The sequence below is a fragment of the Aethalodelphis obliquidens genome, unplaced genomic scaffold, assembly GCF_003676395.1.
Source record: "Aethalodelphis obliquidens isolate GAN/ISIS:26980383/991018 unplaced genomic scaffold, ASM367639v1 scaffold57, whole genome shotgun sequence".
In the NCBI taxonomy this organism is placed as follows: Eukaryota; Metazoa; Chordata; class Mammalia; order Artiodactyla; family Delphinidae; genus Aethalodelphis; species Aethalodelphis obliquidens.
Genome location: NW_020838001.1, coordinates 6,141,160 through 6,166,992, shown reverse-complemented (window position 1 = coordinate 6,166,992; position 25,833 = coordinate 6,141,160). Strand labels below are relative to the sequence as shown.

Genomic DNA, 25,833 nt, shown 5'->3' with positions numbered 1-25,833 from the left:
AGGTGGCTGCGCTGGGGCTTGTGGATTTTACCCTAAGAGCAGTGGGAAGCTGGGGACAGCTTTCGGCCAGGCCGGATGTACTTTAGTTTCAGAACGATTTCTCTGTAAAGAAGTCAGACGTGGAGGAGGATATGCTCAAATGTGATTCCATTTATTTGAGACTCAAAAGACAGACAAAAGGTGATTGGTAGTGAAGAAGTCAGGGAGGGGCGTGGAGTTGTTTCCAGTTTGGGGCGATTACGGATCAAGCCGTCAGAGAATTTGGAATCTGTCTCATTAAGCTTTTGCCAAAAAAAGAGAAATTCAAAGAATGCATTCAGGAATTGATTCATGTCGTTTATTGTCCAGTATTCATTATGTCTCCTGTGTTCACGAAGATGTTACAGGTGTTCCCAGGAAGGATGGGATGTGAAGGAATCAGTGCCTGTGCTCAAGGAGACTGTAGTCGTGCAGGAATCAGGTTACATGAAAAATCATATTCTGTTTTGTTTTTTGAGGCCAGTTGCCAAGTGGATGTAAGGATGCTACTGGAGTTGAAGGGCCAGAGAACTTTCTGGCTGTGCTGGTGAGAAATGGCTTTATGGGAGGAAACATTTGTTCTAGGCCTTGAAGGCAGAGCGTGTTCTCACGGGTCAGGCTTTCCCAGAGAGTGGGACATGGCTGCTGGCATAGGCGAATTGGTGTGAGGGGTCCACAGACAGGACCCCAGACGCCCCTGTGAGACACTGCACAGCAGGACGGTAGCTCCCATTCTGGCGCACCTTCTGCATGTGTGCCTGCCTGCCTTGTGGAGAAAGTCTCCGTTTGATCCTCGGATGGTTTTAATACATCTCACTGAGCTCCCAAGAGAGAGCGGACCTTACGCTCAGAGCTTTGGCAGGCAGGGCCTCGAGAGACATGTTTGTGTTCTCTGCATTTTTATGCTTTCTTTACATTTATGGCAAGGGGTACTGTTTTTATACATATGGTATGAATATAAAGTCAACATTTAAAGTAAATTTAAGTAAAAACAATGGGTAGATTTAACGAAAAATATTAAGATACTGATGGTACCTTAGGCAGGGGAACGCCTGAAGTTTGAGAGACGTCAGTGATGGTGGGTGCGCTGTGGGCAAAGGGAATGTGTGGGAGAGGAGAGCAGCCGTCACACTCAGGGGAGAAAGTGCCGGGGCAGCCTGTGAACATGGGGCCTCAAGATGTAGTCCTGCCCCAGCCGCTCAGGAGCAGGGAGAGGCCAGAGATGTGAGTCAGACTGCTGGCGGAAGCTCTGCGTGCCAGGCAGAGGGGCAGCTCGGGGGGCGTGCGGCAGGCGGCCCTTGACGCCTGTGCAGCAGCACAGCGCCTGGGGAGCAGCGGGGTGTAGGTCTGTGCAGTATGGGCAGAGGGAAAAGACTAAACGAGAGCAAGAATCTGACAGCAGGTGAGGAAAAGGAGCCTGAGAGAGAAGTATCGTGAAGGAAACGGCTCAGCTGGCCTGGGCTTCTGCGAGCAGGAAAGGAACCTCGCTTGCATTTGTTCTGTGTCCAAGTGTGTGCGTGTTTTCGCAGATAGTGCGCGAGGCGTTCTCTGAGTGTTAGACACATCCGCAGGCACACTGAGGAAATTTACTTGAAAGGATATAAATATGAGAAGGTGGGAAATGAAGCTGAAGTTTATTAAAGCAGCCAAGTGTCCTGAATCAGTGGTTCCCAACCCAGGCTGCATTGCAGAATCCCCACAGTGGTTTGCTAAGTTCCCACTCCCCACCTCAGACCCCTCGTGAGCATCTTCAGGGTTAGTGTGGAGCCCGCACGGAGTTGCACTTTCATATCAGCTCCCGGAATAACTCTAAGGGGCAGGCGGGCCTGGGGGCCTCGGGGACCGAAAGCAGCCGGGCTTCTTGCCCCGACCCACAGGGCTAGCTTTCTTAGGTTGGCGCGCAGCTGTCCCTTCATTGGCTGACCTCAGGCATCCGTAACCATCTTGACAGACTTGAAGCAGAAGAGGAGTGTCTGCTCACAGCTCTGCAGAGAAGTTGATCTTATTTCATGGAAATGCAACATTGCAAGGGAACTCTGAAATCATTTTGTTGGTGTCTGGGAACAAAGTGCTAGTAAACGTCTGAAAGTCTACGTAGAGCGCTTCAAGGGAAAGGAAGGAAGTAGGAGGAAAGGGGAAGCACCTGCGTCAGGATTGCGCAAGAAGCCAAGACCAGTTGAGGACCGGACACCGGCTCCTCCAGCCTCCTAATGGGGGCTGCCAGGGCTGTTGAGACCACCTGCAGTCAAGACAGGACCCTGGCTGGAGTCCGGGAACACCTCAAGGACAAAATTCTCTTAAAAATAAATCTGTTATCAGAAGAGTAATATTTTACTCTTTTCACTTGTATAATCTCCTTAAAAATTGCCTTTGCAACATAGCTAGATTGAATACTCTGTGCATTAGTTTGCTAGGGCTGCCATAACCAGGTACCACAAACTGGGTGACTTAACAGAAATTTATTTTCTTACAGTTCTGGAGGCTAGAAGTCTGCAGTCACGATGCTGGCTGGGTTGGTTCTTCCTGAGGGCAGTGAGGGGAGGATCTGTTCCAGACCTGTCTCCCTGAGTTGTCGGTGGCCGCTTCTCCCTGTGTCTGTTCATATTGTCTTCCCTCTGTGGAGTTTGTCCCTGTGTCCAAATTTCCCCTTTTTATAAGGACACCAGTCGGGCTGGATTAGGGCCCACACTAGTGACTGCACCTTAACTAATTGCATCTGCAGAAGGTGACATTCTAACATACTGGGGATTAGGACCTCAACACATGCCGGGGCGGGGGGAGCATAATTCAACTGATAACACTATACAGTTTAGAAAATCAGAGCATGGGACAGTCAGTCAGTGGCACATTTGAGTGGGAGTCATTCATTCGGGCACTCACAGGACCGACATTGAGAGCCTGATATATATCAGTTTTGGTTCACACACCAGCACTGGCTGGCTTGGGAGTATAAATCACTTCACCTCTCTGGGCTTCAGATTCTAGTATGTAAAACAAAGGAATTGTAGTAAATTTTTGGACGCTTTCCTTTTAGACCCAAATTCCAAACAATGACATTTTTAAATGAAGAAAAAATCCAATGACAAATTCGTATACTGTCATTAGGAATCAAGCTCGTACTTCTAATTTCAGGTCTCTAAAGTTTAGTAATACTAAGTATATCAGTCAAGGTTGGCTACGTCCTGTAACAAACAGCCCCCCAATTCCAGTGGCTAAGAACGGTGAGAGCTCCTGGTTAGGCAGCTTTCTTTTAAGGGAAACTCAAGGACTCAGGCTTCTTCTGTCGTGTAGGTCTGACCTCCTCTGGTGTTTAGAGTATTCTCCGTTCAGTTGGCTGATGGGAACAGAGAAGGAAGCATCTAGCTTAGGAGGTTTTTATGGGCCAGGCCTACTTAATGCTTCTGTTCACATTCCGTTGGCCAGAACTCAGTCACGTGACCACAGCTACATGCAGGAGCCTGGGGATTATAGTCTAGCTGGATGCCCAGGAAGAAGAGGTGAACAGGAGCCACTTCTGCCAAACTAGCAAAAGGAAGAGTGATGGCGCAGTTTCAGGAGCTGTAGTGCATCGTGAAAATGTGAATGAGGGAAGATAAGGCCACAGTGTCAAAGTCTAAAGCAAATATTTTCATGTTTTACGTAATGTCTGAAATTTAGAGGAACCAACATCATAAGAACAGTGTCAGGGACTTCCCTGGCGGTCCAGTGGTTAAGACCGCACTTCCACTGCAGTGGGCACGGGTTCAATCCCTGGTCAGGGAACTAAGATCCTGCATGCTGCGTGGCACGGCCAAAGGAAAAAACAAAAAAAGGAAGACACCTTCCCATGGAAACAGAAAGGAATAAACAAGTAAACAGACATGATAGAATGTGATATTTAAAAAAAAAACGAACAGTGTCAGGAACCTCCGTGATACTGAGGGTGTGCACGTTCTCTGCTTTTCCCTGTGTAGTTCCATCGACATTTGGCTTTTCAGTTCCCTAGAAGAGACTCCAGGGTTTGAAGTAGCTCTGGTTCTGTGTCTAAAACACATGGTGTGCACACTTGATTTCAGTAAACAGAGTCCAAAGAGATGTAGTTGCTAGGTTTCTTTGTTTTCACTGTCAGCAAAGCACCAGCCGAAAAATTAGTTGTATTCCCCACTATGTTCTTCCCTTCTTGTAACAAGAAGAAACACATCGGAGTAATCACAGGTTGCAAAATAAATGATGTGCTTGTTACTCAAAACACGGTCCATGGTCCTGCGAATATTGACATCGCCTGGGAGGTTTTTGTATTTTTGTTTTTTAAGAAATGCAGACTCGCAGGCCCCTCCCCAGACCTGCAGAATCAGAAACCGCATTTTAACAAGAGCCCCAGGGCACTTGTATGCACAGTAAAGCTTGAGGAGCTGATCTGGGCGTTAGAGGTGTGGGCAGCAGTGTTTGACTTGCTGGCCTCCTGGCTTCATTTATTTAGGCTTTGTGACAGGTGAGTGCGGTGTTTAAAGTCAGAAGTGAAACAAAAATTTACACTCGTATACCTTTTGTTTGTTTGTTTTGAGTACTTGTCATGGAGGGGGTGGAGTGGAAAGGGGAGAAAATAAGGAAGGGGGTCTCTTCAAAAGCGGTTGGCAAATTCTGCTGTTCGGGCCCAGCCTCCTTCACGCTTTTCCTTTCTACTGTCTTTATGGTCTTTGTGAATATTAAGCCTCAAGAAATCATATACAGCAGAGGCAGCTGTAGACTTCTACATGAAAGAAAAATACAATAGAGAAATTGAACAGTAGACTGCGTGTTAGCAAGAAGGTTCTGTTCCCCAGAAAGTTAGAGGAATCATCTCAGTATCCCTGTTATCCTCAAGGTTGCCTTTAAGTTACAGTCTGTAGCAATGTATTTCAGACGTATTTTACACATGATTTAATTTTGTTCTTTTACTTCATGAATGAGTACAGCCAGAGGCTGAGTCAGGCTGGAGAGCAGCAGCTTCTTGCTGGTTCCGATCCCCACGAAGCCTGCTGCTTTACCTTGGCCTCCCTGGCCTGTCCCCTGACGCTCCACTGAAACCCAGCTTGCGCTTCCCTGAATCTCATGCTGCTTCATTCCACCGTGCCTTTAAGTTATTTTATTATTTTTATTTTATCTCACTGTTACTGAAAGGATTCACTGAGATGACTTCTTCCATTATAATGTTTGAGCCCTCTGAGGGCAGGTATGTGTTTGAATTGGGGTTCTATGAGTTGACGTTGAAATGAGATGAAGGAAGGCTTATCTTTTAAGTAATTTGAAAAGATTTAAGCTTCTCCTTTATTTTTTATTTTATTTAATTTTAAAAATGCAATGGGGTGTGCACTTACTTGCAAATGGGATGTGATGAAACGTAAGGGACATGACTGTGGTGAACCTGAGCTTTCGGAACAGCCAGTCGGAACACGGCCGTGAGCTGTGTGTCCGCCTGTGCGCGGGGAGGCTGCACCGAGCTGTCTGGGGCTCTCATGCGCTTCTCTGACGGTCTTAACCCTCTGCTGTGTGTTCTCCCTGGGATTACGTATCTTTGGGGAAGCAATGTTTGTTTAAACAGGGATTTTAATATGCTGTGGGTAGCTTGGGTTTGATTTGTGGGCTGTGCTTTCAGAGCCTCTTTTCCTTCTATGTAGTTTTCGTGCTTTTCAAGGGCTATTTTCATTGAGTGGATTTCATTTCATTTCTCTGTTTGGGAAGCATCAGTTCACTGAGGGGTTATACCTCACCCTTGAATTATACATTTATTTCTTTAGTGTCCTCTCCTGTGGTTCCTGCTTTTCCTTTATTTTAGTTGTTTCAAGTTGTGCTATTTAATAGTTGTATATTTCCAGCCTTGTATGACGCCATGAGCTCTTTTTTAGAAAGAGAGTATATTAAAAGTCCTCGACAAAACAACAAAGATTCGCGGACTTTTGGCGGACCTGAATCTGTGAGTAGAGAGAATTCAGACCATTCATGCCTTTGACCCGTGCTGTTCTGTATGGTAATCATCAGCCACATGTGACTATTTAGATTTCAATTAATTAAAATTTTAAAAGTTAAGGTTCCCTTCATCAGCCACTGCAGCCACGTTTCAGATGCCCAGCTCTCCCTGTGATTGTGTCTGGTATCAGACTGTGCAGACGTAGACCACTGCATCATCACAGCTGCACGGCTGCAGGGACCTAGGGCAGCCTTTGTAGGAAGTTGTGTTTCAACTCCAGAATTTTATTTTACCCAAAGGAAATAGACTCTTCCATGCTTTTCTAGGATTTGCAGAACAAAGTTACATTGTTCCCAGCCAGAGATAAGCATATTTTCTCCCATTTTCTGTGGGAGTTTGTTCTTTTTTAGAATCTCATCCACAGTAGTATATCTTTAAGACAAGATATGTTCTTATTCTAACCAGAGCCTGAATCTAAGTGTTTGGGGGACTTTGATTTTCAGCAGCTGTTAAGTGAGGCAGTCGAGCCTCCAGGTCACTTACCCAGTCACCAGTGGGACTTTGAGTTATTTTTTCTCTTGTGATTTCTTTCTCAAAGCCGTGAAAGTGGCCTATAGTCAATAGCAGAGTCTTGTTGGTAGCACGTTTCTAAACTCATTTCAGGACTAACTTGTGTCAAGGAATTATTTTCCCATTCTTTTTGGTTGAATGTTCTCTGATTTCAAGTTAGGGAAACAGAATTATACCAGTAAGAAAGCGAACATTCTCTATAACTTCCAGCTCAGTGGTTCAATTTCATATTAAAATGACTCTCCCGTTTGAAATGCCAGTGTGGTTCCACAGGGACCTCCGCCTGCCCTAGAACTTTAAGTCTGTGCCACCGCTCCAAGCATGAGACCACAAGAGGCTCGGTCGAGTCAAACTGGTTGGCAAACAAAGAAGGTGATTGAATGATCCAGGGCAAGTCTCCTGGTCCATACACACAGGCGTCCTGGACATAGTGGCCTGCAAAGGGAACACAGAAACTTAGCTGCCTTTGTTTCCTCATCAGTTTACATCCACGTGGAAAAGTGATGCACTTCTAAGGTCATCTGTAAGGCCTCTCTGCTTCATGCCAGTTCAGATTAAATGGGGTTTCCATGATCGCTTTGACAGGGGCTTTTATGTTGAATTTTGAATTCATGATGGAAGGGAAGCTTTCATTTGTTTGGTTAGTGATTTCTGAAATGTTTAATGGCTACTTTAGGTGAATACTGTAGAATTTTAGCTAGTCATGAGCACGAGGGGGACGTAACAGCCATCATTTGCCAGATAACACCTAAATTCTGATAGCTGCTGTTTTAAGTTCCATGAACTTTTCAACTATTTTCCTCGGTTGTGGGTAGTTCATAAGAGTTGTGTTGGTTTTAATAACCAACACATTGCTTCAACCTTCTATTGCTTCAACCTTCTTTTGGTTTTGCAGAGTGAGTTTGATATAAATAGAAGTAATTAAAATTGGAATTCTAGTTTGGATCCAGTACTGATTGGACTCCTTCGAGGTGAACTCAGTAGCATGTTTTATGTGTCTGACACTGTGCTTGACTCTTTCTACTCTATTTTTTTTTTTTTTTTTTTGCGGTACGCGGGCCTCTCACTGTTGTGGCCTCTCCCGTTGCGGAGCACAGGCCCAGCCGCTCTGCAGCATGTGGGATCCTCCCAGACCGGGGCACGAACCCGTGTCTCCTGCATCGGCAGGCGGACTCTCAACAACTGCGCCACCAGGGAAGCCCCCTCCTACTCTATTTTAATCCTCCCACCAACACTGGGAGGTGGTTTCTGTCATCACCTTCAGTTTGCAGAGGCAGGAGTGCTCAGTTTGCGTGTAAGGGAAGTTTCTGTTCATTTTGGAGACCTTGCTCTTTTCTCTGTTCAGTGCTGCCATGCTCTCTCCCCCCTGCTGATACTGTAATCCTACTTCCAGAAACTTATCTTAAGGAAATATTATTTAAAAGGGTTGGAACTGCATGCATAGAAATGTCCAGTGTTGTTTGTAAGACTGAAAAAAATCAAAACGGATCTTTTCCCTGCTAAGCGTGCATTCGTGTAGTGAAGGGCCTAGAACTGGCCCATGGTAAGCACTGTATGCGTGAAAGCTGTTATCATGATCAGAATCTTTTTAACTGATAGACTCTTGGTGCAGTGTCACAGAATCTCAGTAGTATTACATTTAACCAGTTGAAAGTGTAAATATGAAGATAATATGAAAAGCTTAGGACATAGTGAAAGAGGAATCAACTGCACCTTGATCGTAACTGCATACTCTATAGCTTATGTACGTATGAACTGGAAGGGAACACAAATAAATGGAACTTTGTCAGAATTGCGTTAATGCTGTTTTGGTGATTAAAAATAAACAAATTCTTTGTTGCTGATAGCAATGGGATGGCTCTGCACTGTGTGCAGAGCTGGGCCATATGCTCCCCCAGTGGCGTGGCATCAGGCAGCCGCACCTGGTTTGAGACCCAGCTCTGCTATTGCCTTTGCCACTTCCTGTGCCACGTCCTGTGACTCTGGGAGTGACCTCGCTTCTCTGAGTCTGGGGTTCCTCGTCTGTAAAGTGTGCATAATGATAGTTTCTACCTGCATATCGCTGTGAGCATCGACAGCAGGCCCAGAGCCGGGTTCCAGAAGGGTTTACCACAGACCCTGCAACAGTGCTTGGCCTAAGTCGGGACTGACTGAATGCTGGCCAGGGTTGGCCCTGTACTGCTTTGCTAGTAGAACCATTTGCACAGTGAAGCTAGTGATGGCAAGAACTTTCTGAAGTGTTTACTTGTAGGGAATAATGATTCTCGTTAAGACTCGCAGTGACTAGGTTTTCTTGCAAACATTATTAAAATACTCAGATTTTGCTACTCTGAGAATTTGGAATCACTTTATCATTGACAGCCACAACCCTTCATGACATCTTTTTTTTTTTTTTTTTTTCGGTACTCGGGCCTCTCATTGCTGTGGCCTCTCCCGTTGCGGAGCACAGGCTCCGGACGCGCAGGCTCAGCGGCCATGGCTCACGGGCCCAGCTGCTCCGCGGCATGTGGGATCTTCCCGGACCGGGGCACAAACCCGTGTCCCCTGCATCGGCAGGCGGACTCTCAACCACTGCGCCACCAGGGAAGCCCCATGACATCTTATATACCATTGGTGAATCACTTTTTCAGGAAGAATCTGAGCCTCTCCTTTTCTGAGCATTTATCCGCCAGTCCTGTCAACCCCTGTGAGCCACTTACTGTCTGAAGAAAGGCCAGGGTTGTTTGTTAGTCTGTCGTTTAACTGTTACCTTCTTTCTATGTGACTATCCCCCTAGCTGAATCATATCTACCTTTTAAAAAATACTAGAAAATTATTCCAGTCCTTCTGACCTGGTACCTGTTCAGGAGGATGGCTGTGCACATGGCAGCGGGAATTGTTTGTCTTTGAACTGTTCTGGTATTAGATTTTCCATTTTTTGTTTGTCCACAACCTGTTTCTTTTAGATCAGTCTTTAAATCAGCTTGGAAACTGGGCGAACCTAGTTTATTTTGCATTATCTGATATACTGTATTCAGACCCGAGGACTGTACCCAGATGCCTTGTGAAAATAGGTATGTATCTCTGTAGTAGCTCCCGTGGTGGTTAGGGAGCTGCTTGTAGACAGACAGCGCAGGGCCCAGGTATCCCTGGAGAGCACATGCTCTGCCGGAGCCGCCTTCACACACGGCTTTGCTCCAGTCTTCTCGCGTTCTCTGTCCACCACCAGCTGTGGCCCCAGAGACGTCAAGCACGCTCTGTTTTCCTTCCCCGGAGTACACCAGAGAACTTGCCATCTTTCTGCTGGACTCGTCCGTATCATGCTGCGAATTGTCTGTCATCCATTGTTTCCTCCCTGAGACTGTCTGCTCACCCTGGGGGTTCAGGGGTGCAGAGCGCCGGCCCCAGAGAGGAGGCACGGATAACTTCCCGGGAGCCAAGTTCTAGCTCTTCGACTCCGGAGGTGTTTTCCCCGAACCGATGCACCTGAGAGCTGCTCTGCAGCCAGCTAGTTCTCTTCCAGACTCTTCACAGAATAGAGATGTCCTCTCCTCCACCCCAGATCTGGCTTTTGTGTATTGCCCTGGTCACTAAAACCTCTGGCACACAAGACAAAGGGGCAAAAGAATTCACAGTCCCTCAGGGAGAATCTCCTGAGGGCAAAGCAAAGAGACCTTTTTTCAGCAAGAACTGCGTAAGAAGTATGGGGGCAGCTGGCTGACCCCACCGAGGAGCATATACCTGTGTTACTCAGGTGTCTGTTCTAGTAAAGAGACCCAGGGAGACAGAGAACTCATTTTAAATAAATGTTAGGGTTTGAATTCTAGGAGCAGGTGGGACAAGCCAGATAGCTCATGTGTTTTCATCTTAAAACTTTAAAAGTTGCAGCCCTGTTGTGTGTTCACTTTGTGAAAATTTATCGACTCAAATACTTAGAATTTGTCTACTTCTCTGTCTGGATATTATAATTCAAAGGAAAGTTTTTTAAAAATTGACACCGTGCTAGTTGGATCATCACTAATTCTTCCAGATTGCAGTAAACATGACTGTCAGTCTTCTCCCACTGTTTTCGAGGCAGCAGTTGTACAGTTTTTATAAAGTTTGAAGGCGTTTTGTGGCTTGGGTTTTGTTTTTATTTTTGTTTTGGCCACACTGCGTGGCTCGCAGGATCTCAGTTCCCAGACCAGGTACTGAACCTGGGCCCCGGCAGTGAAAGCCCAGAATCCTAACCACTAGGCCACCAGAGAACCCCCTTGGGTTTTGTTTTTACCTTTGCAGCCATCATGAACAGTTCCCTCCTTGTTTTTCCATTTAATGGCTCGAACATTTCCTTCCCATCCAGTGTTTGGGGTGGAACCTGGAGCATCTAAGGGAAAAGACATGCAGGCATACAGTGAGCAGATGAAGGGAAAGCCCAGCCTCATTCAGAATGCATGTTCTCATCTGATGAAAGGCTAACGCTTCTGGGGGCGGGGTGTGTGCTGCGCCTGTGGTAGTATCAGGGTGGAGCGAGGTCCCGTATTCCGTCTTTGTGCTTAGGTTTCACTTTTCCTCCCTTCCACCATCCCTAGTAACTCACCTAGTATTGACAGAGTGTTATGTTGGGTTTCTTTGGATCGCGTTTTCTCCGCAGCAGCTCTCTGGGGGTGATTTGAAAGGATTTTCAGTGGATGTGAGAGGTTTTAAAAAGCTCCTAGCCCATTTCTGCTGCATTTCATTGTTTGCACTGTCGCCTGGACTGACTGATTCACTTAGCTGTTGAAGCTTGAAGCCACATTCGCAATAAGAGCCAATCAGCTTTATAGAAAGAGCAAATAAGCCCATTTAAAGTAGTGCATCAGATTTCCCTCTACCTCTAAGAAAACCTATCTGAAGTATCATATTAGCCACAAACAAAATTACTAGTTTTAATATTTTCCATTCTTAACGAGCCCCTAGCATGATACCTGGCACTAGTAGGTATCCAGCAGTATCTAATAAGTGAAGGAAGAAAGGAAGAACTTTCCAAAGATCTGTGCTCAGAAGTTTCAAAAGGCTCTATTTGAGGAGATGCACAGTGCTGTACTTCCTTCTGGAGAGGGAGCAAAAGCAGCCAGCCTGCTGTGGGAGCACGGCGCGCTCTCGGCAAACCTCAGATCCCTAAAAGCAAGACCCTCCTGGACTACCCCAGTGGAAGGTCTTACAGAACGCAGAGCTGTTTACCAAGGCAAAGAGCCGAAATAGAAAGAATCTTCAGTTAAGGATACACTTCTCCTGTTGTTGCCCCTGGCCTGAACAGACACTGTTTTTCTGGATTATTCTTACCTTTCAGTCGGTTCAGAGTTACCCAGTAATGTCGCTCTGGGCCGTGGATGTCTTTAGCCCACCGAAGCATGTCTTTTGCGCGGGTGTCTGTTAGTACAAACTCCACAAACTTCCTTGTTAGTACATAGTAAGCACTTCCAAAATAAATTGTTAAGTTATGGGGTGGTTCATCTTTGAATCTTTCATTTGGAGGTACATAGATATCTTCTTCAGGGGTGAATTCGGGATGGCTTTGACTCATCTTGGATTTAATGTTTGGTGGCTGGATTACTCCAGGAGTTATATTTTTATCATTCCATTTGCTTCTGATGTAGTGTATGATTTCTCTGTTAGTTTTGATTGGAAAATCCTGTCCACAAAGATTAATGACATAGTTCCATTGAAATTTGGAATGGACTAGATCTTTCATACAATTAATATCTGCCTGTAGTCTCCTAAAGCCAGTGTAAGCCATTTTCTCTCTCGTTGATGAAATAAAAATATTTTCAAAACAATTAACCAGGGATTGCACAGCAGTCTTATACTTCTTGGGGGCCTTTTCATCAACATGAATACAGTAAACATTTTGAGGCACATAAATGGCTCTGAGAAGCTGCACAAACATAGCCAGCTCCTTATGAATAGTTATAATATATGCCAAAGGGAAGGTGCCCTCTTCTGCAGACAGGGGTCTGGTTATGAAATGCAACTCCTGGGATATCCTGGAACAATTTCCTGGTCTGTGTAAATGAGCAAGTATTTCAGATCCGTGAGGGTTTTTACAGAATTTTGCAATTTGGGGAGCCACCTCTTTCCCTTCAAACAAAGCTGAACACAGTTCATCTGGATAAAAGCCACAGTCCACTACTGCTGGGTAGGTGGGTTCCTCCTCTGGTTCCTCAGGAGTTGGATTCCTTAAATAAAGAAAAATGAAGACGCAAATGGCTACGCACACGAGAAGACCTGGCTTTGTGGCTCGCAGCTGGCTCATGTTTTGAGCTCCAGTCGCCTTCTTATTACCATGGTTTGAAATGTTTTCCTCTAAGCTTCCTAAAAGAGCAACAGGCAGAATTTAGGGTGTTGTTAACTCTATTCCCCCCCGTCCCTGCTAACTCTATTGGTGTACACGTATTTAAGGTGTATGATTTGATCAGTTTTTATATATGTGTATACTCATGAAACTGTCACCACAGTCATGATAACAATCATTTCTTTTACCCCTAAAAGTTTTCTTGGACCTCTTTTACTCCATCCTCCTTCCACCATTGTCTCTGGGCAATCACTCATATGCTCTTGTCACTGTAGACTAGTTGGCATATTCTACAGTTTTATATAAACAAAGTTATACGTGTGTGCTTTTTTGCCTGGATTTTTTTTCACTTAGGATAATGATTTTAAGATTTCATCCACATCACTGCATTTATCACCATTTTTCCCTTTTCATTGTTGAGCAGTATTCCATGAAATGGACGAGCCACAATCTGTTTATCTGTTCATCTGTTGAAGGACACTGAAGTTGCTTCTAGTTTTAGGGTATTACAGGATGCTGTAAGCATTTGTGCACAAGTCTTTGTGTAGACCTTTGTTTTTGTGTCTCTGGGGTAAATACCTAAGAGTGAAATGGCTGGCTCGCATACAGGTATATGTTTAACTTCTTAAGAAATTGCCAGGTTTTTTTCCAAAGTGGGTGTGCCATTTTACATTCCCACCAGCAGTGTATGAGAGTTCCATTTACTGTACATCCTCACCAACACTCGGTATGGTCAATTTAAAAAACTTTACCCAGTCTAATAGGTGCATAGTGGTAATTCATTTTGGTTTAACTTTGCATTTCCCTGATGACTAATTTTCATGTGTTATTGCCCTTTTATTGGCAGATAAAAATCTCAAATATTTATTTTGGACATAGATACTGTCCTGTTCGGCGTTATTCAGAATTTATCTTACGCCATTATTCTGTATCGTGTTATGAGAATATATCTTTCCAATAAAGAAAACAACAAACAAGAGAAATGTTGTGATCACATAATTCAACTTGTTGAAATGAGTTTATGAATTGTTTTTAGAGAAGGCTTCAGTGATTAAGAACAAGATATCTTTATCTAATAAAATTATTTGACAATAATTTAGTTTCCTCTCTTGAACTCTACAGAGATGCATGAAGAAGTATTTTAATTAATTAATTATTGTTGGCATGCAAAGACCATCCTTTGGAATTTAGGGAAGAAAATTGATCAGGTAAAATGTCTATATTGTTAGTAGTTTTTTCCCTTGTTTATGAATTTTGTCTGTAGGTTTCTGTAAAAAGTCACATCATTGCTTGTTCCTACTTCCTATTTTAAAAAATATATTTATTTGTTTTATTTTTGGCTGCGTCGGGTCTTAGGTGTGGCACGAGGGCTCCAGAGTGCATGGGCTCTGTAGTTGTGGTGCGTGGGCTCTCTGTTGTAGCCCTTGTGCTCAGTAGTTGCAGCGTGTGGGCTTAGTTGCCCCACAGCGTGTGAGATCTTAGTTCCCCGACCAGGGATCGAACTCGCGTCACCTGCATTGGAAGGCAGATTCTTAACCCCTGGACTACCAGGGAAGTCCCCCTACTTCCTGTTTTTAAAAACCCTTTTACTTTTTTTTTTTTTTTTTTTTTTTTGGTGGTACGCGGGCCTCTCACTGTTGTGGCCTCTCCTGTTGCGGAGCACAGGCTCCGGACACGCAGGCTCAGCGGCCATGGCTCACGGGCCTAGCCGCTCCGCGGCATGTGGGATCTTCCCGGACCGGGACACGAACCCGTGTCCCCTGCATCGGCAGGCGGACACTCAACCAGGGAAGCCCCCCATTTACTTTTGACCAGTGTTTATCTCAGATTTGACATTAGTCCCTTACCTTTCCACATCATTATTGCAAATGCCATTTGGATAAAGCATTAACAAGGCAGCATTTTGAGTTATCCTGTGTTCTTAAACTATGAGCCCATAAAAACTGTAAACGCTGATTGTGGATTTTAAAAATGTATTTATTTTCATTGTATAGTTTCTTTTTGCCCATCATGCTTCAAAAATAAAACAACCACTGCCCAAATATGTCAGGTTACGTTTTACTCTGGTTCGGTAAATGTTGATTGCCCCCAGCATAAAACGTTATGGCATAATTTTACAGGCATTTTTATAAATTACATAATACCTTTTATAAGCACAGTCATCATTATAATTAACACATTTCATATCTGGTCTCTAAAATAAACACAACATGTATCATAAAAACAGAAATTCAGTTGGACAGAAATACCTTCTTGAAATGAAAATAAAGCTTTTAACTGCTTCTCTGTTAAGAATTTTGGTGAAAGGTAAACCATGTACCATAGTTCGTTACATTTTCTCCTGTGTTTAGCTTTTGCATGGGAAGGGGGTTTGGGGGGTTTTTTGGTTTGTTGTCTTGGTGGTTGTTTTTAAGCTTATGGTCAAAGTGTAAAACATGCTGGTCTCATCACAGAAATGTTAGCCCCACTTAACTGACAGACTATATACCCCATGCAGAGCCCAGGGGATTGGGTATTTTCAGTGTTTTATGATAATTAAGTGAAGACACGTCCCACGTGTAGTCCATTGTCCTTCAGGGCAGTACGTTGGCTAAATGCTTTCCCTCCCTTATTTATAGAGAGACAGGCACAGGAGCTTGCTCACAGTTAATCTGCTGCCTTTCTGCCTCGTGTTCTGTTAGTGCAGTGCTCACAGTTGCCCGGTTAAATCTTCCTTTTGGCTCAGGTTCACTTTGAAATTTAGAAATCGGTGTGGCTAGAATGCCATGTTGTGGGAAGGGTCACCAGCTTTATTTTCATTGTTTCAGTACAAGCTTTTGCAGGTAGTCAGGACAGCCTTGTAATGAAGCCTTTGGAGACTCCACTGCTGCTGAATTTTACATAGTTCTTGCTGTGGCTTTAACCTGCTTCTGGTGGACAGTGTGAAAATTCCCATAGGAATCAACTCTTTAGGGCCTGGCAGTTTTTCCTTTTTAAGTCGCGATGAGCATCACTTTCAGCTTTGCAGACATTTCAGTTCTTGGTGACTTGTTGTCATGGTTTTGTTGCTATAATGTGAAATCAACTTTTGTAGTCATAATGAAACTGTAATTGTTAAACATGTGCCTTTTTATCACTAAATTAATTTCCAAGAAATGTAAGTGATATTTTCCAAGTGAGAGGAACATGCAGCCCATTAAAAAAAAGTGCAGTCTTACTGATTATTGAGCAATTTTTTTCCTCCACAAAATGTTTAAATTTTTATTTATTTTAAAGACTTTAGAAAGAGTGGCAGTTATCATTATATATCATGGAGCAGATACAAAAGTTCTTTATTCAGACCAGACCCATTATTTTACCATTCCAGTGTTCTATTTCCTCATGTACTACTGAAATCACAAATGATTTCTAAAATTATTATTTTGTGTGTGTGAGAGAACATCTTAAGGCTTTTTTCGTATAGTGTCATTCCTTAAATTATCTTTCCTGGCCCTTATATATTTTGATAATCTTTTAGCTCCTCATATCTGCAGCCTTTAGTGAGTAGCATCATTAAAATATGTATAGTGTACAGTAGAATTGAATAGCTTCCAGACAGTGAATAATGTTTTGAAGATTACACGTTCAGTTGACTGAGGACATGTGACATCCAAGGGATTTTGTAGAATATCTTTCAGTAGCAGTAATTACCAAAGTTACGGTTAAGGATGGTATTAAAATTTTTTCCTTTTCGTGGTACTAGAAATCACAGATGATTCCCAGTTACAGTTCTCAGAATGGAATTATTTTACCTCTTATTTAGGTTTTTGTCCAAGCATAAAATATTCCCAAGGAGTTGTTTCAAAATACATTACTATCCTAATTATGAGAGCCGGCAAGCATGTTTTCCTTCTTCTTTTCTGCCTTCTTTATCTGTCTGTAGTGCCCCTCTCCCACCGCCCCTACTGCAGGCCTTAACAGCCAAGAACAGAAGTCAGCAATATGGGTCTGGTACTATGTGTTGCCACTAGAACACTTAAGGGCAGTCATTTTGAATTTGTTATGACGGGATTTAATTTGTTATATAGGCTTTTCAGGGGGAGTTGGCAACATCCTGGATAAATTAATTATTTTGCTAAATCTTTTATACTTTGTGGGGTTTGTTTTTTTTTTTAATTTGGTTGCACCGGGTCTTAGTTGCGGCAGGCAGGCTCCTTAGTTGTGGCTCACCGGCTCCTTAGTTGTGGCGTGTGAACTCTTAGCTGCAGCATGCATGTGGGATCTAGTTCCCTGACCAGGGGTCGAACCCCGGCCCCCTGCATTGGGAGTGCAGAGTCTTAACCACTGCGCCGCCAGGGAAGTCCCTCTGGTTTTTTTTTAAAGGTAATTCCTGTTAGTAAATAGAAAATGGGCATCTTTAAAGATGAACTTGTAATATTTTGCCATATATTCTATAGACTATTACTGTTTTAGAGTATTAACATTAACTTAACCAGATTAAACAATCTAGTCTTTATTTTCTGGACTGCAGATGGGGGTGTATGATAGAACCTGCCTCATGAGGACACTGGGCTAGGGGTGTGGAGTAGATGGCTGAGCGTTTCCCTCTCAGCCTGGCCCGGGGCAGTGCTCAGTGCTTGAGCGGGGTGGGGCTACTCGGTACCCGCCAGTCCCTGAGCAGTGAGACCCTCAGACCAAAGAAGTCACTGTAGCTGCAGCAATGAAAATTTTGTGTCTGTTATTTTTGTCGTCTCTGGGCTCAGAATGATGTCCAGAGCACCCTACAAGTTAACAGTTTTTTCTTGAACTATTTGAACTTTATCATAGTAGTTAGACTGATTTCGAATTCAGACCGTCAGAGCTGTCCAGTAAAATAGATGTCTTAATCACACATGCTTATTCCTAAAATGTGTATACGTTTCTTCAGCCACTTTGATGTGAAGGGGAAAACTACATTTTAGGATATCTATTTAAAACAATCACAACAAAAACAACATTTTTATTAGAGGACTGTTTTTTTGAGAGGAAAAGATGCCTGCTACTTCTGCATTTTATAAAATTACTGATATTCCAATCGTTCTATTTTAAAACCATGGAGGAGGCACAGAAAAACATATTTTAGTAATAAGACCTGCTCAGCCTGTGCCATTCATGATCTCTGCATAGTTAACGAAGCACTTACCGGGAGAGGCTCGCATATGGGGTAGAGGTCCTGGCCGTGTCTGCGCCCAGCCTGGCTTTTTTTTTCCTTCAGTTGCTTCCTTGCTGTGGCTCTGGCTGAAATCACATGAACAGAGTTGCTTGGCGGGTTTTGTTACCCTTTCATCCCTGGAGGATTTTATTCTTGTTGATCCTGACGCATGGGTTGGAAAATAGAACCTGCGTATTTCTTCAGGGCTGGCCCCCTGCCTTACAAAACAAACAGCAGAAAACACCCAGCCCAGGTGAAGGGCAGCGCAGGGTAATTGTTGGATTCTGAAAGCTGGATGAAATCCTGGCAGTCCTGGGTCAAATTCTTTAAATGTCTTTAAAAGTAGGAGGCTAGGTTTGGTTATCGGACACTTTTTCATTAAAGGGATAAATAAAAGTCATTTAAAAATCTCATTTGATTCCTAAGTAGCATTCAGAGTGCTTCAGTGTGGCTCTCCAGAGGCCTGACTTCAGGGAAGCAGGTGCGCCCTGCCGTGCCCCGTCCTCCCGCGGCCGTCTGTGCATGGTTAGTAATGACTCCCTTTCGTTATTCTCCGATGGATACTTTTCCTCCTAACGTCCTTCCTTTTCTGGTTTAAAAGGTCCTCCCGCTCGCTGGACCTCTCTTTAGGTTTATCCCAGATGTGTCTGTCGAGAATAGTGAAGCCAAGAGACGTGAATCACACCCTGCAGAGACTCTCACCCTCGTGGGTGTCCAGACACCTGAGCTCTTTATTTAGTCAAACAAGTTCAGCTTTTCTTCACCTGCTGCGGTGACTCGAGATACCTGTTGCTCTTTTGCAGAACAGATGTTGCTGTTGCCCTAGAAAGATTTCTTAACTAGGCAGATAGAACCTAGTCTCTTTAGTCTTAAGGGGACGCAGCATTGCTGCACGTGTGACATGTATGCCTTTTATATAGAAACAGGTCCGTGCAGCCTTTTGGGGAGACCCTGTATATGTTTGCATGGAGTTGTTCACATTCTGTGAGTTGAGAGACTAATTTTATCAGACAAGAGTCAGGAAAGGAGAGGCCACCCTGTCAGCTGCTGAAGTGTTGCTCCAACTCTGCCCCAACCCCGAGGGCTTGTTTTAAATTGTCCTGTGAGTGCTGCTGAACTGGCCTGGCAGGTCCGTCCCTGGGGGAAGAGGATTGGCGCTGGATTTCACCTGGACCTCACATGCTTAACCTGGAAAAAAGCAGTGGAAGAACCTGAGAAAATGATGCGGAGAGTTGCCTGCGTGCAGCTTTGTACTCCCATAGCTCTAAGGGAGACACAGAGTAAAACCAGCCATGCTGAACGGAGTGTTGTAATAAATGGACCAAAAAACAGGCTTAATGTATCAGCTTCTTTTTTTTTTTTAATTTATTTATTTTATTTATTTATTTTTGGCTGCATTGGGTCTTCGTTGCTGCACGCAGGCTTTCTCTAGTTTCAGCGAGCGGGGCCTACTCTTCTCTAGTTTCAGTGAGCGTTGGCCTACTCTCATTGCGGTGGCTTCTCTTGTTGCGGAGCACGGGCTCTAGGCATGCGGGCTTCAGTAGTTGTGGCTCGCGGGCTCTGGAGCGCAGGCTCAGTAGTTGTGGCGCACGGGCTTAGTTGCTCCGCGGCATGTGGGATCTTCCCAGACCAGGGCTCAAGCCTGTGTCCCCTGCACTGGCATGCGGATTCTTAACCACTGCACCGCCAGGGAAGCCCTGTATCAGCTCCTTATACTGATGTGATTCAACTAAAATTTTTGAAAGATGAAAATCCTAATAAATAAAACAGACATAGAGCGTAAACATGTAAATTACAAAAGAGGCGCTGTGAATACGGTGGGGTGTTTTATGTTTCTTAAAGCCAAAAAGGAGCCGTCTTCTTCTGCTTTTTAGGTTAGCATAAGTTTTTTTTCTCCTTCCTTTACGTGGTATGATGGGCATTCTCACATGTTGTAAGGAGTGTGAAGTTCATGACCTTCTAGAGGAGCTATTTGGCTTTAAAATTTCACTCCCTTTCATCCTGGTTTGAAATATTTCTTTAGGTCATGTTCTCATTCCTTCATTCAGCAATTATTTACTGAACATCCACTGTGTGCAGGACCCTGGGCTTAAGACTCAGCTACAGCCATGAAAGATAAAGACACAACCTTCCCATTTGGAGCTTACAGTGTGACAGAGGGAAGCCCTATTTTAAAAGTCAATACACACATACAGGCATACGTTCATTTATCATAAGCCATGAATACAGGAAACAGGGTTCTGTGATAGAGAACAAGCAAGTCTCAGAAGTGGAATTTGGGGGTCAAAGATGCATGTAATCAGTTGTTCATCACAATTGTTATTTGTAGGAACAAAGAGTGAGAAACCACTATTCCACTTGTTTGTGATATAAATATACAGACATAGTAGCATCTTACTCTTGATTCTGTTTCCTTCAGCACTTTCCTACTGGCCTTTTTTTTTTTCAATATTTGAAAAAAATTAACATCCAGAGGTCATGTAAATATACAACGTCTAGTCTGCTTTTCTACTTAACATATACTGAGCATATGCTGTGTTGTCGAAAACTCTTAACATAACTGTATACGCTTCCTTTTTAGGAATGTATTATGGTTTATTTAGCCATTTCCCACCTTTTTTGGACATCTGAGGTACAAGTCATAAAAGGAAGCAAAACTGAAAATGAATATGTGATTTCACCTGTACGGGAACAGTACACATAGAAAAATGGGAAATCCAGGTGTTTCCTACTTTGTGTACCTATTACTTTTATAAGCAAAGAGAGGGTCAGTCCCTTTGGGCCGCTGGCCTTTGCAGCAGCCCCCCTCCCTTTCTAAAGCCCCCCCGCCCTCTAGTCCACGGAGGAGAGCCCCTGTCTGGCAGCTGACATCGTGGCAGAAACCTGCTTCCTGCCCTGGTTTTACTCGCCTCCAGGGACGGGCTGCTCCACGCAGGGCCCTGGGTTCCAGCGGAAGCCTGGTGAGGTCAGGCATGACCCCAGAACAGGTGCTGGGCCTGTAGCTGGAGGGAGGGCCACGTGCTGCCGTCCCCAGGGGCTGCCCGCTCAGGTCCAGGCAGCTGAGTCCTTGAGGGGTGGGTTTGGTATTAGTGGATTTTTTGAATTTTGGAGACAAAGAGCAAAATATCTCAAGTTTTAACGTGCAAGGTTCCCGGCTCAGTGTTGTTACTAGCAGCTGATTCAACTCTAGGACTACAACTCGGGTACAACACACCACAGCTGTAGGCAGGACAGGGCCCACCGTCACACGTAGACAACTAAACAATCGTGTGCAGGGAAGGAGGCTGCGGACCACTGGCACGATCAGTCAGACCCGGGCAGCAAGAGTGGTGGAAAGAGGCGCAGAAAGCCCGCGGGGGAGGAGGGTGAGGGCTGTGACGGGGCAGGGGAGCAGATGCGCTAAGGAGGGTTATTGACGCCAGAGCCCCAGCCCCAAGCCCCACCAGGCCTTATCTACCACCTGATTCTGTTCCTGCAGATCCTTTTTCCTTCTCTCTCCAAGGAGGACAGCCCCCAGGGGAAGGCTCTGCCCCAGTCTCCCACAGCCCGGGGCTTCCCAGGTGGCCTTCCCCTGCAGAGGGGCTGTTCCCCTCCCCTGGCCTCCTGGCATCTCTGTTCTCCAGAGGCAGCCCTGGCCAGACGCCATACCAGACGCCCCCTGTCTGTGCACAGAGCTCCTCTCTGTGGCACCAGCCTCAGGCTTTGTGGGTCTTTACCACCTTAGAAAAAGAGCCGACTTTGACCTAGAGCTGTGGGTTTTGGACACAGAACCACAATAAATAACCCAGCTAAGGCAGCGGCCAAGGAGAGTCAGCAGATGGTGACCGGCTCCTCTGTGTGTTAAGAGGTGCTGGGAAAGCTGTGGCAACTTTTAAGAAAAAGAGCAGTTGTGTGGCTTTTCTTGTGCTGAGAATGTTTTCTATGAGAGAGATACTGGGCGTGGACTCGGCCTACGGCCGTCCTCACAGCCCAGGTTTGTCCAGTGATCCAGCAGGGCTGTGTAGCCCTCAGATGGTAAGGGGCACAGACCCAGGCAGAGTCTAGAGAAATCCACGTGAGGCTTCCTTATGCTTTCTCCCTTCCACGAGGGGGCACAACTCCCAGCGAGGAAAATGCAGCAGCGCGTACTGTCATCCCTCCCTGTCGGTTGGGGGGCTGGGGGGATTGGCCCAGGACTCCCGCATATACTGAAATCCGCACATGCTCAAGCCCCTTATATAAAGTGGTGTAGCGTTTGCGTATAACCGACACCCATCTTCCCCGTTTACTTTAAGTCATCTTCAAGTTACTTATAATACCTAATATAATGTAAATTCTATGTAAATAGTTGTAAATACAGTGTAAATGTTACGTAAATAGTTGCTGGTCTATGTAAATAGTTGCTAGGACCTGCACTGGTACGTGGCAACTATTTATATAGTATTCAAGTGTTGCTTTTTGGAACTTTCTGGAAAATATTTTCTTCCCAAATATTTTCTGTCTGAAGTTGGTTGAATCCATGGGTGAGGAACTCAGGTTATGCGATGCTTCAGCCTAGGGAAGCTAGTTAGAGACACGATGCTGAGGGCTGGAACTTGGAGTTCCATCCGTGTTAGGAAAATGCAAAACTGGTGATGGTTGATTGAGTGTTCAGTGCCCAGCTCTGGGCTCCATTCCCTATGGCGTTACCCTTAATTCTTGCCTCAACCCGATCATGCTGGGAGTTCAGTTTATCCCCATTTAACAGATGCGGTAACTGAGGCCAAGGTCTAGGCAGAGGGACTCTAGAGAACTCACAGGAAGAGGGAAACAAACCCCCGAAATGGATGCTGGCCCAAACACTGTCCTCAGCAGGGCTGGCTCCCCAGGGAGCAATTGAAAATGCAGATCCCCTGTGGGCATGACAGTGGGCAGCTGCAGCCCAGGAAAGAGCCGAAATGCAGGCTGTGCCTCCGGAATGGTCCTTCCCCTCTCCTGCTGGGATTTAGCCCATTTACCCTAATTGACCAACTTCCTAAACTCTAGAACAGTGGTTCTCAAAGCCTGGTTCCCCCACAGGCAGCATCTGCATGACCTGAAAAAACATTAGAAATGCAAATTATCGGGTCCCACCCTAGAACTCCTGAATCAGAAACCGGCGTGGGTCTCAGGGATCTCCCTGGAGATGCTGATATAAGGTCAAGGTTGCAAACCTCTGTCTGGAATGTGAGATCCCCCAGCCTCTCCCTTTTAGCCTTGGCTCAGCTGTGTGTGAGTCTCACAGGCTCTTATTAAGTCAGTCCTCATGAGATGAGCCAGCAGTAGGTGCTCAATAAGTATTGCTAATGATCCCTTAAACAGACATTTCCTAAACGTCCACCCTGTGCTTGGGTCTTTGCATGGGGCCCCTGGAGGTCGGGTCCAGTGGGGAGGCCTGTAAGCAAAGAAGCCCAACACAATTAGGAAGTGGAAGGAACCCTGCAGAAATCCAAGTTCCTAGACACCAGCCAGGGCCAGTCTGGCAGGCAGGCCTGCTATGCTACCCTGTACACAGAAACTTTCCCAAGCAGGGCTCGGGGTCAAAAACTGGCCAAGCCAAGGTGCAGGTGGGGAAACAACAGGAATTTCCCAAGAGCTTGAGGACCCGTGGTTGGGCTAAGAGTGAGGGCCTGAGGGTAGCTGCTTTCCACGTGGTGACGGAATCTGTCGTCTTCTCTCTTTCGTCCTCTTCAGTGTGGGGCTGCCTTCCAGGAGGACGACGTCATCGTGCTCAATGGCACCAAGGAGGACGTAGAAACGCTGAAGAGAAGGATGGAGGGGAGGAGGCTGCGATCCAAGCTGGGAAAGGTACCAGAGTCCTAGGCTCAGTTCCTCGCCTTCCCGAGTCTGGGCGCAAGTCAAGTCTGCAGGTTCTGCTCCAGAGCCCGTCGCAAACCCGCCAGCTGTGCTGCTGGTGCTGGTTCGGGGTTCGCTGCGATCGAGGTGTTTTTTATGACCAGGCGGGCCTGGGCTCTAGAAGATTCCAGGCGGCCTTGCTGGGTCGAGCTCAGTGGTCTGCCCTGCGCTCGGCTGCCTCATCGGTGAAGGGGGGCGGGGGTTCACGCCACCTGCGGGGGGCGGGTGTGGGCAGGAGGGTAGAAAAGCTCAGGCCTGTGAAGTGCGTCCGGAGGGCAAGGCGGCCACCACGATTGCTGCGCGGGCACTGCGTGTAAGAGGCTTGGTGTCACACCTTGTAAAACTGAGGAGGAGTGAAAGACACCACCCCCAGCACCTCTGCAGAGCCTGTGCGGCCCAGGTTTGAACGTCCTAGAGATCTGGGGGGAGCCCGGGGCCTGTGCTTCCCACCCCCTCCTGGGAGTGCAGATGCAGATGCGCACACGCATGCAGACACACACACACACATGCAGACACACGCACACGCGTGCATGCACACACACACACACACACACATGCAGACACACACACACACGCACACCCCCTCCCTGCACTCCCTGGAGCGAGGAGACAAGCAGCCTTCCCCCCCGTGGAAGCCGCTGCCTGGCCGTCCCGAGCCTCCCCTGGCCGCGGTCTTGAGTGGCGCCCCGGCGATGCTTGCTGATGCCCGGCGCTCTGGGTCGGGGGTGCTGGGGTGAAGGCTTTGCTTTGCACCCCAGGTTTAGAACCACCTTCCATAAGCAGTGGAATCCGTGCTTAATGATCTGATGTGATGAGCAGGCTCAAAACAGTTGATCAGCTAAGAAATCATTCAATGTGTCATTGATTCTGGATCCAGTAGTAAATTTTGTTATTTCTTGAGTACTTACAGATGATAGCCATGGTCTTTTTTTCTTTCTTTAAAAAAAAAAAAAAAAAGGTTCAGGGTAAATGTGGGAGAAACTTCATGCCATCAGAACTAAGGCAAAAGAATGCCTAAAGTATTAGAAAATTAGTTTCAGTGTCCTGAGGACATAAAGTTGTGAAGAGAAATAGCCTGCCTGGTTCTGTGCTACTGGCTGCATTTACCAGTGATGTAATGATTAAAGATTTTTCAGCTTTTTCATTCTTTAAAATCATAATAGAGGAAAGTGCAAGACCGTATCACCCTGGAATAATATATAATTCATGGTCGTGAGGCTTTAAAAAGCTGAGAATATGATAGCAGTATCGTTATTGTGCGTGGGCCCAGAATTCTCAGAGCCAAACCACTGGCATTTCCTCCTTCGATAGCTTCACTTAGGTAGAAAATAGATAATGTGTGTGGATGGTTCTGTAGTACAAGGAATTGTGCCCAGCTTTTGTGATCAAATACCAGTAGAAGTGCTCCGTGAAGCGGTCTTGTACAAGGTTATTGCAATATTCATGAGAAAGAAAGAGACACTCTGTCATTTAAAGGGGCGAGTTCGGGTTTAGAAGCGAATAGAAGTTTGAGGTATTTTTGAGGACATTTACCAACTTGTTCTTTGTTGCTACTATTGATCAAGTTCAGTTTTTAAGAAGCACAAAAGGGAAAAATTGTATTTTAATGGAAGCTCCTAGAGACATTGGTATGGTCATTAGCCTTCTTCTTACTTTAGTGAGCTGTCTCCTCTGTCCCAGGCTTCCTGCCAAGTTGTTCAAAGCCCGGTGGAACTAACACACCCCTCTCCGGAGGCAGGATACTTCCCAGACCTTCTGGGAATGCTTCCTAGAGACGGCTACCAGGAAACCAAAATATTTCCCCAGTATACCCGCAACTGGAGACAGGGCATAGCATTTCCTGTCTAAGGCCTCATTGCTCGTGCTTTTCAGATAACCTCAGCTCTGAATGGAGGGCTTAGAAATAAGCAGCTTTCTGCATTTTTTTTTTTTGAAGGATGACGTGTTACCCTCACAAATGTGAATGCATGTCTTGCATGTGTGAAATGAACAGGATGTGTTTGTGTTTTATGCAAGTGTTACAGA

At 45.5% G+C, this 25,833-nt stretch overlaps 2 protein-coding genes across 5 annotated transcripts in view; one reads left to right on the top strand and one right to left on the bottom strand.

The window, feature by feature from the left end:
* The window catches only part of RTF2 (replication termination factor 2), a 40,404-nt gene that overhangs the window by 12,073 nt on the left and 2,498 nt on the right, over positions 1–25,833 (top strand). For both annotated transcript variants that reach the window (XM_027086939.1, XM_027086940.1), the window contains exon 6: positions 23,647–23,760. In XM_027086939.1, coding sequence (XP_026942740.1) covers positions 23,647–23,760 — 114 coding nt within the window. The remainder of the gene's footprint in view (positions 1–23,646; positions 23,761–25,833) is intronic.
* Positions 6,573–18,681, bottom strand: LOC113609552 (beta-1,3-galactosyl-O-glycosyl-glycoprotein beta-1,6-N-acetylglucosaminyltransferase 7). 3 transcript variants are annotated; one of them, XM_027086938.1, is made up of 3 exons: positions 11,798–13,095; positions 10,764–10,859; positions 6,573–6,949 (listed from the first exon to the last, which is right to left on the bottom strand). In XM_027086938.1, exons 1-3 carry the CDS (start codon positions 12,765–12,767, stop codon positions 6,726–6,728), a joined length of 1,290 nt encoding a protein of 429 aa, XP_026942739.1. In that variant the 5' UTR covers positions 12,768–13,095; the 3' UTR covers positions 6,573–6,725. The 3 variants fall into 3 exon arrangements, 1 of the variants encoding a protein (XP_026942739.1); XR_003428678.1 differs by lacking the exons at positions 6,573–6,949; positions 11,798–13,095 and adding an exon at positions 17,947–18,681 and having other exon boundaries at positions 10,481–10,859; XR_003428679.1 differs by lacking the exons at positions 6,573–6,949; positions 11,798–13,095 and adding an exon at positions 11,073–11,183 and having other exon boundaries at positions 10,481–10,859.

Excerpts from the sequence above, each read along its gene's own strand:
- LOC113609552 (XM_027086938.1), bottom strand. The coding sequence starts at position 12,767 with ATGAGCCAGCTGCGAGCCACAAAGCCAGGTCTTCTCGTGTGCGTAGCC. Across the intron at positions 10,860-11,797 it reads AACTCTGAACCGACTGAAAG|ATGCTCCAGGTTCCACCCCA; the intron begins GTAAGAATAATC and ends CTTTTCCCTTAG. Across the intron at positions 6,950-10,763 it reads TGTTCATGATGGCTGCAAAG|GCCACTATGTCCAGGACGCC; the intron begins GTAAAAACAAAA and ends TTCCCTTTGCAG.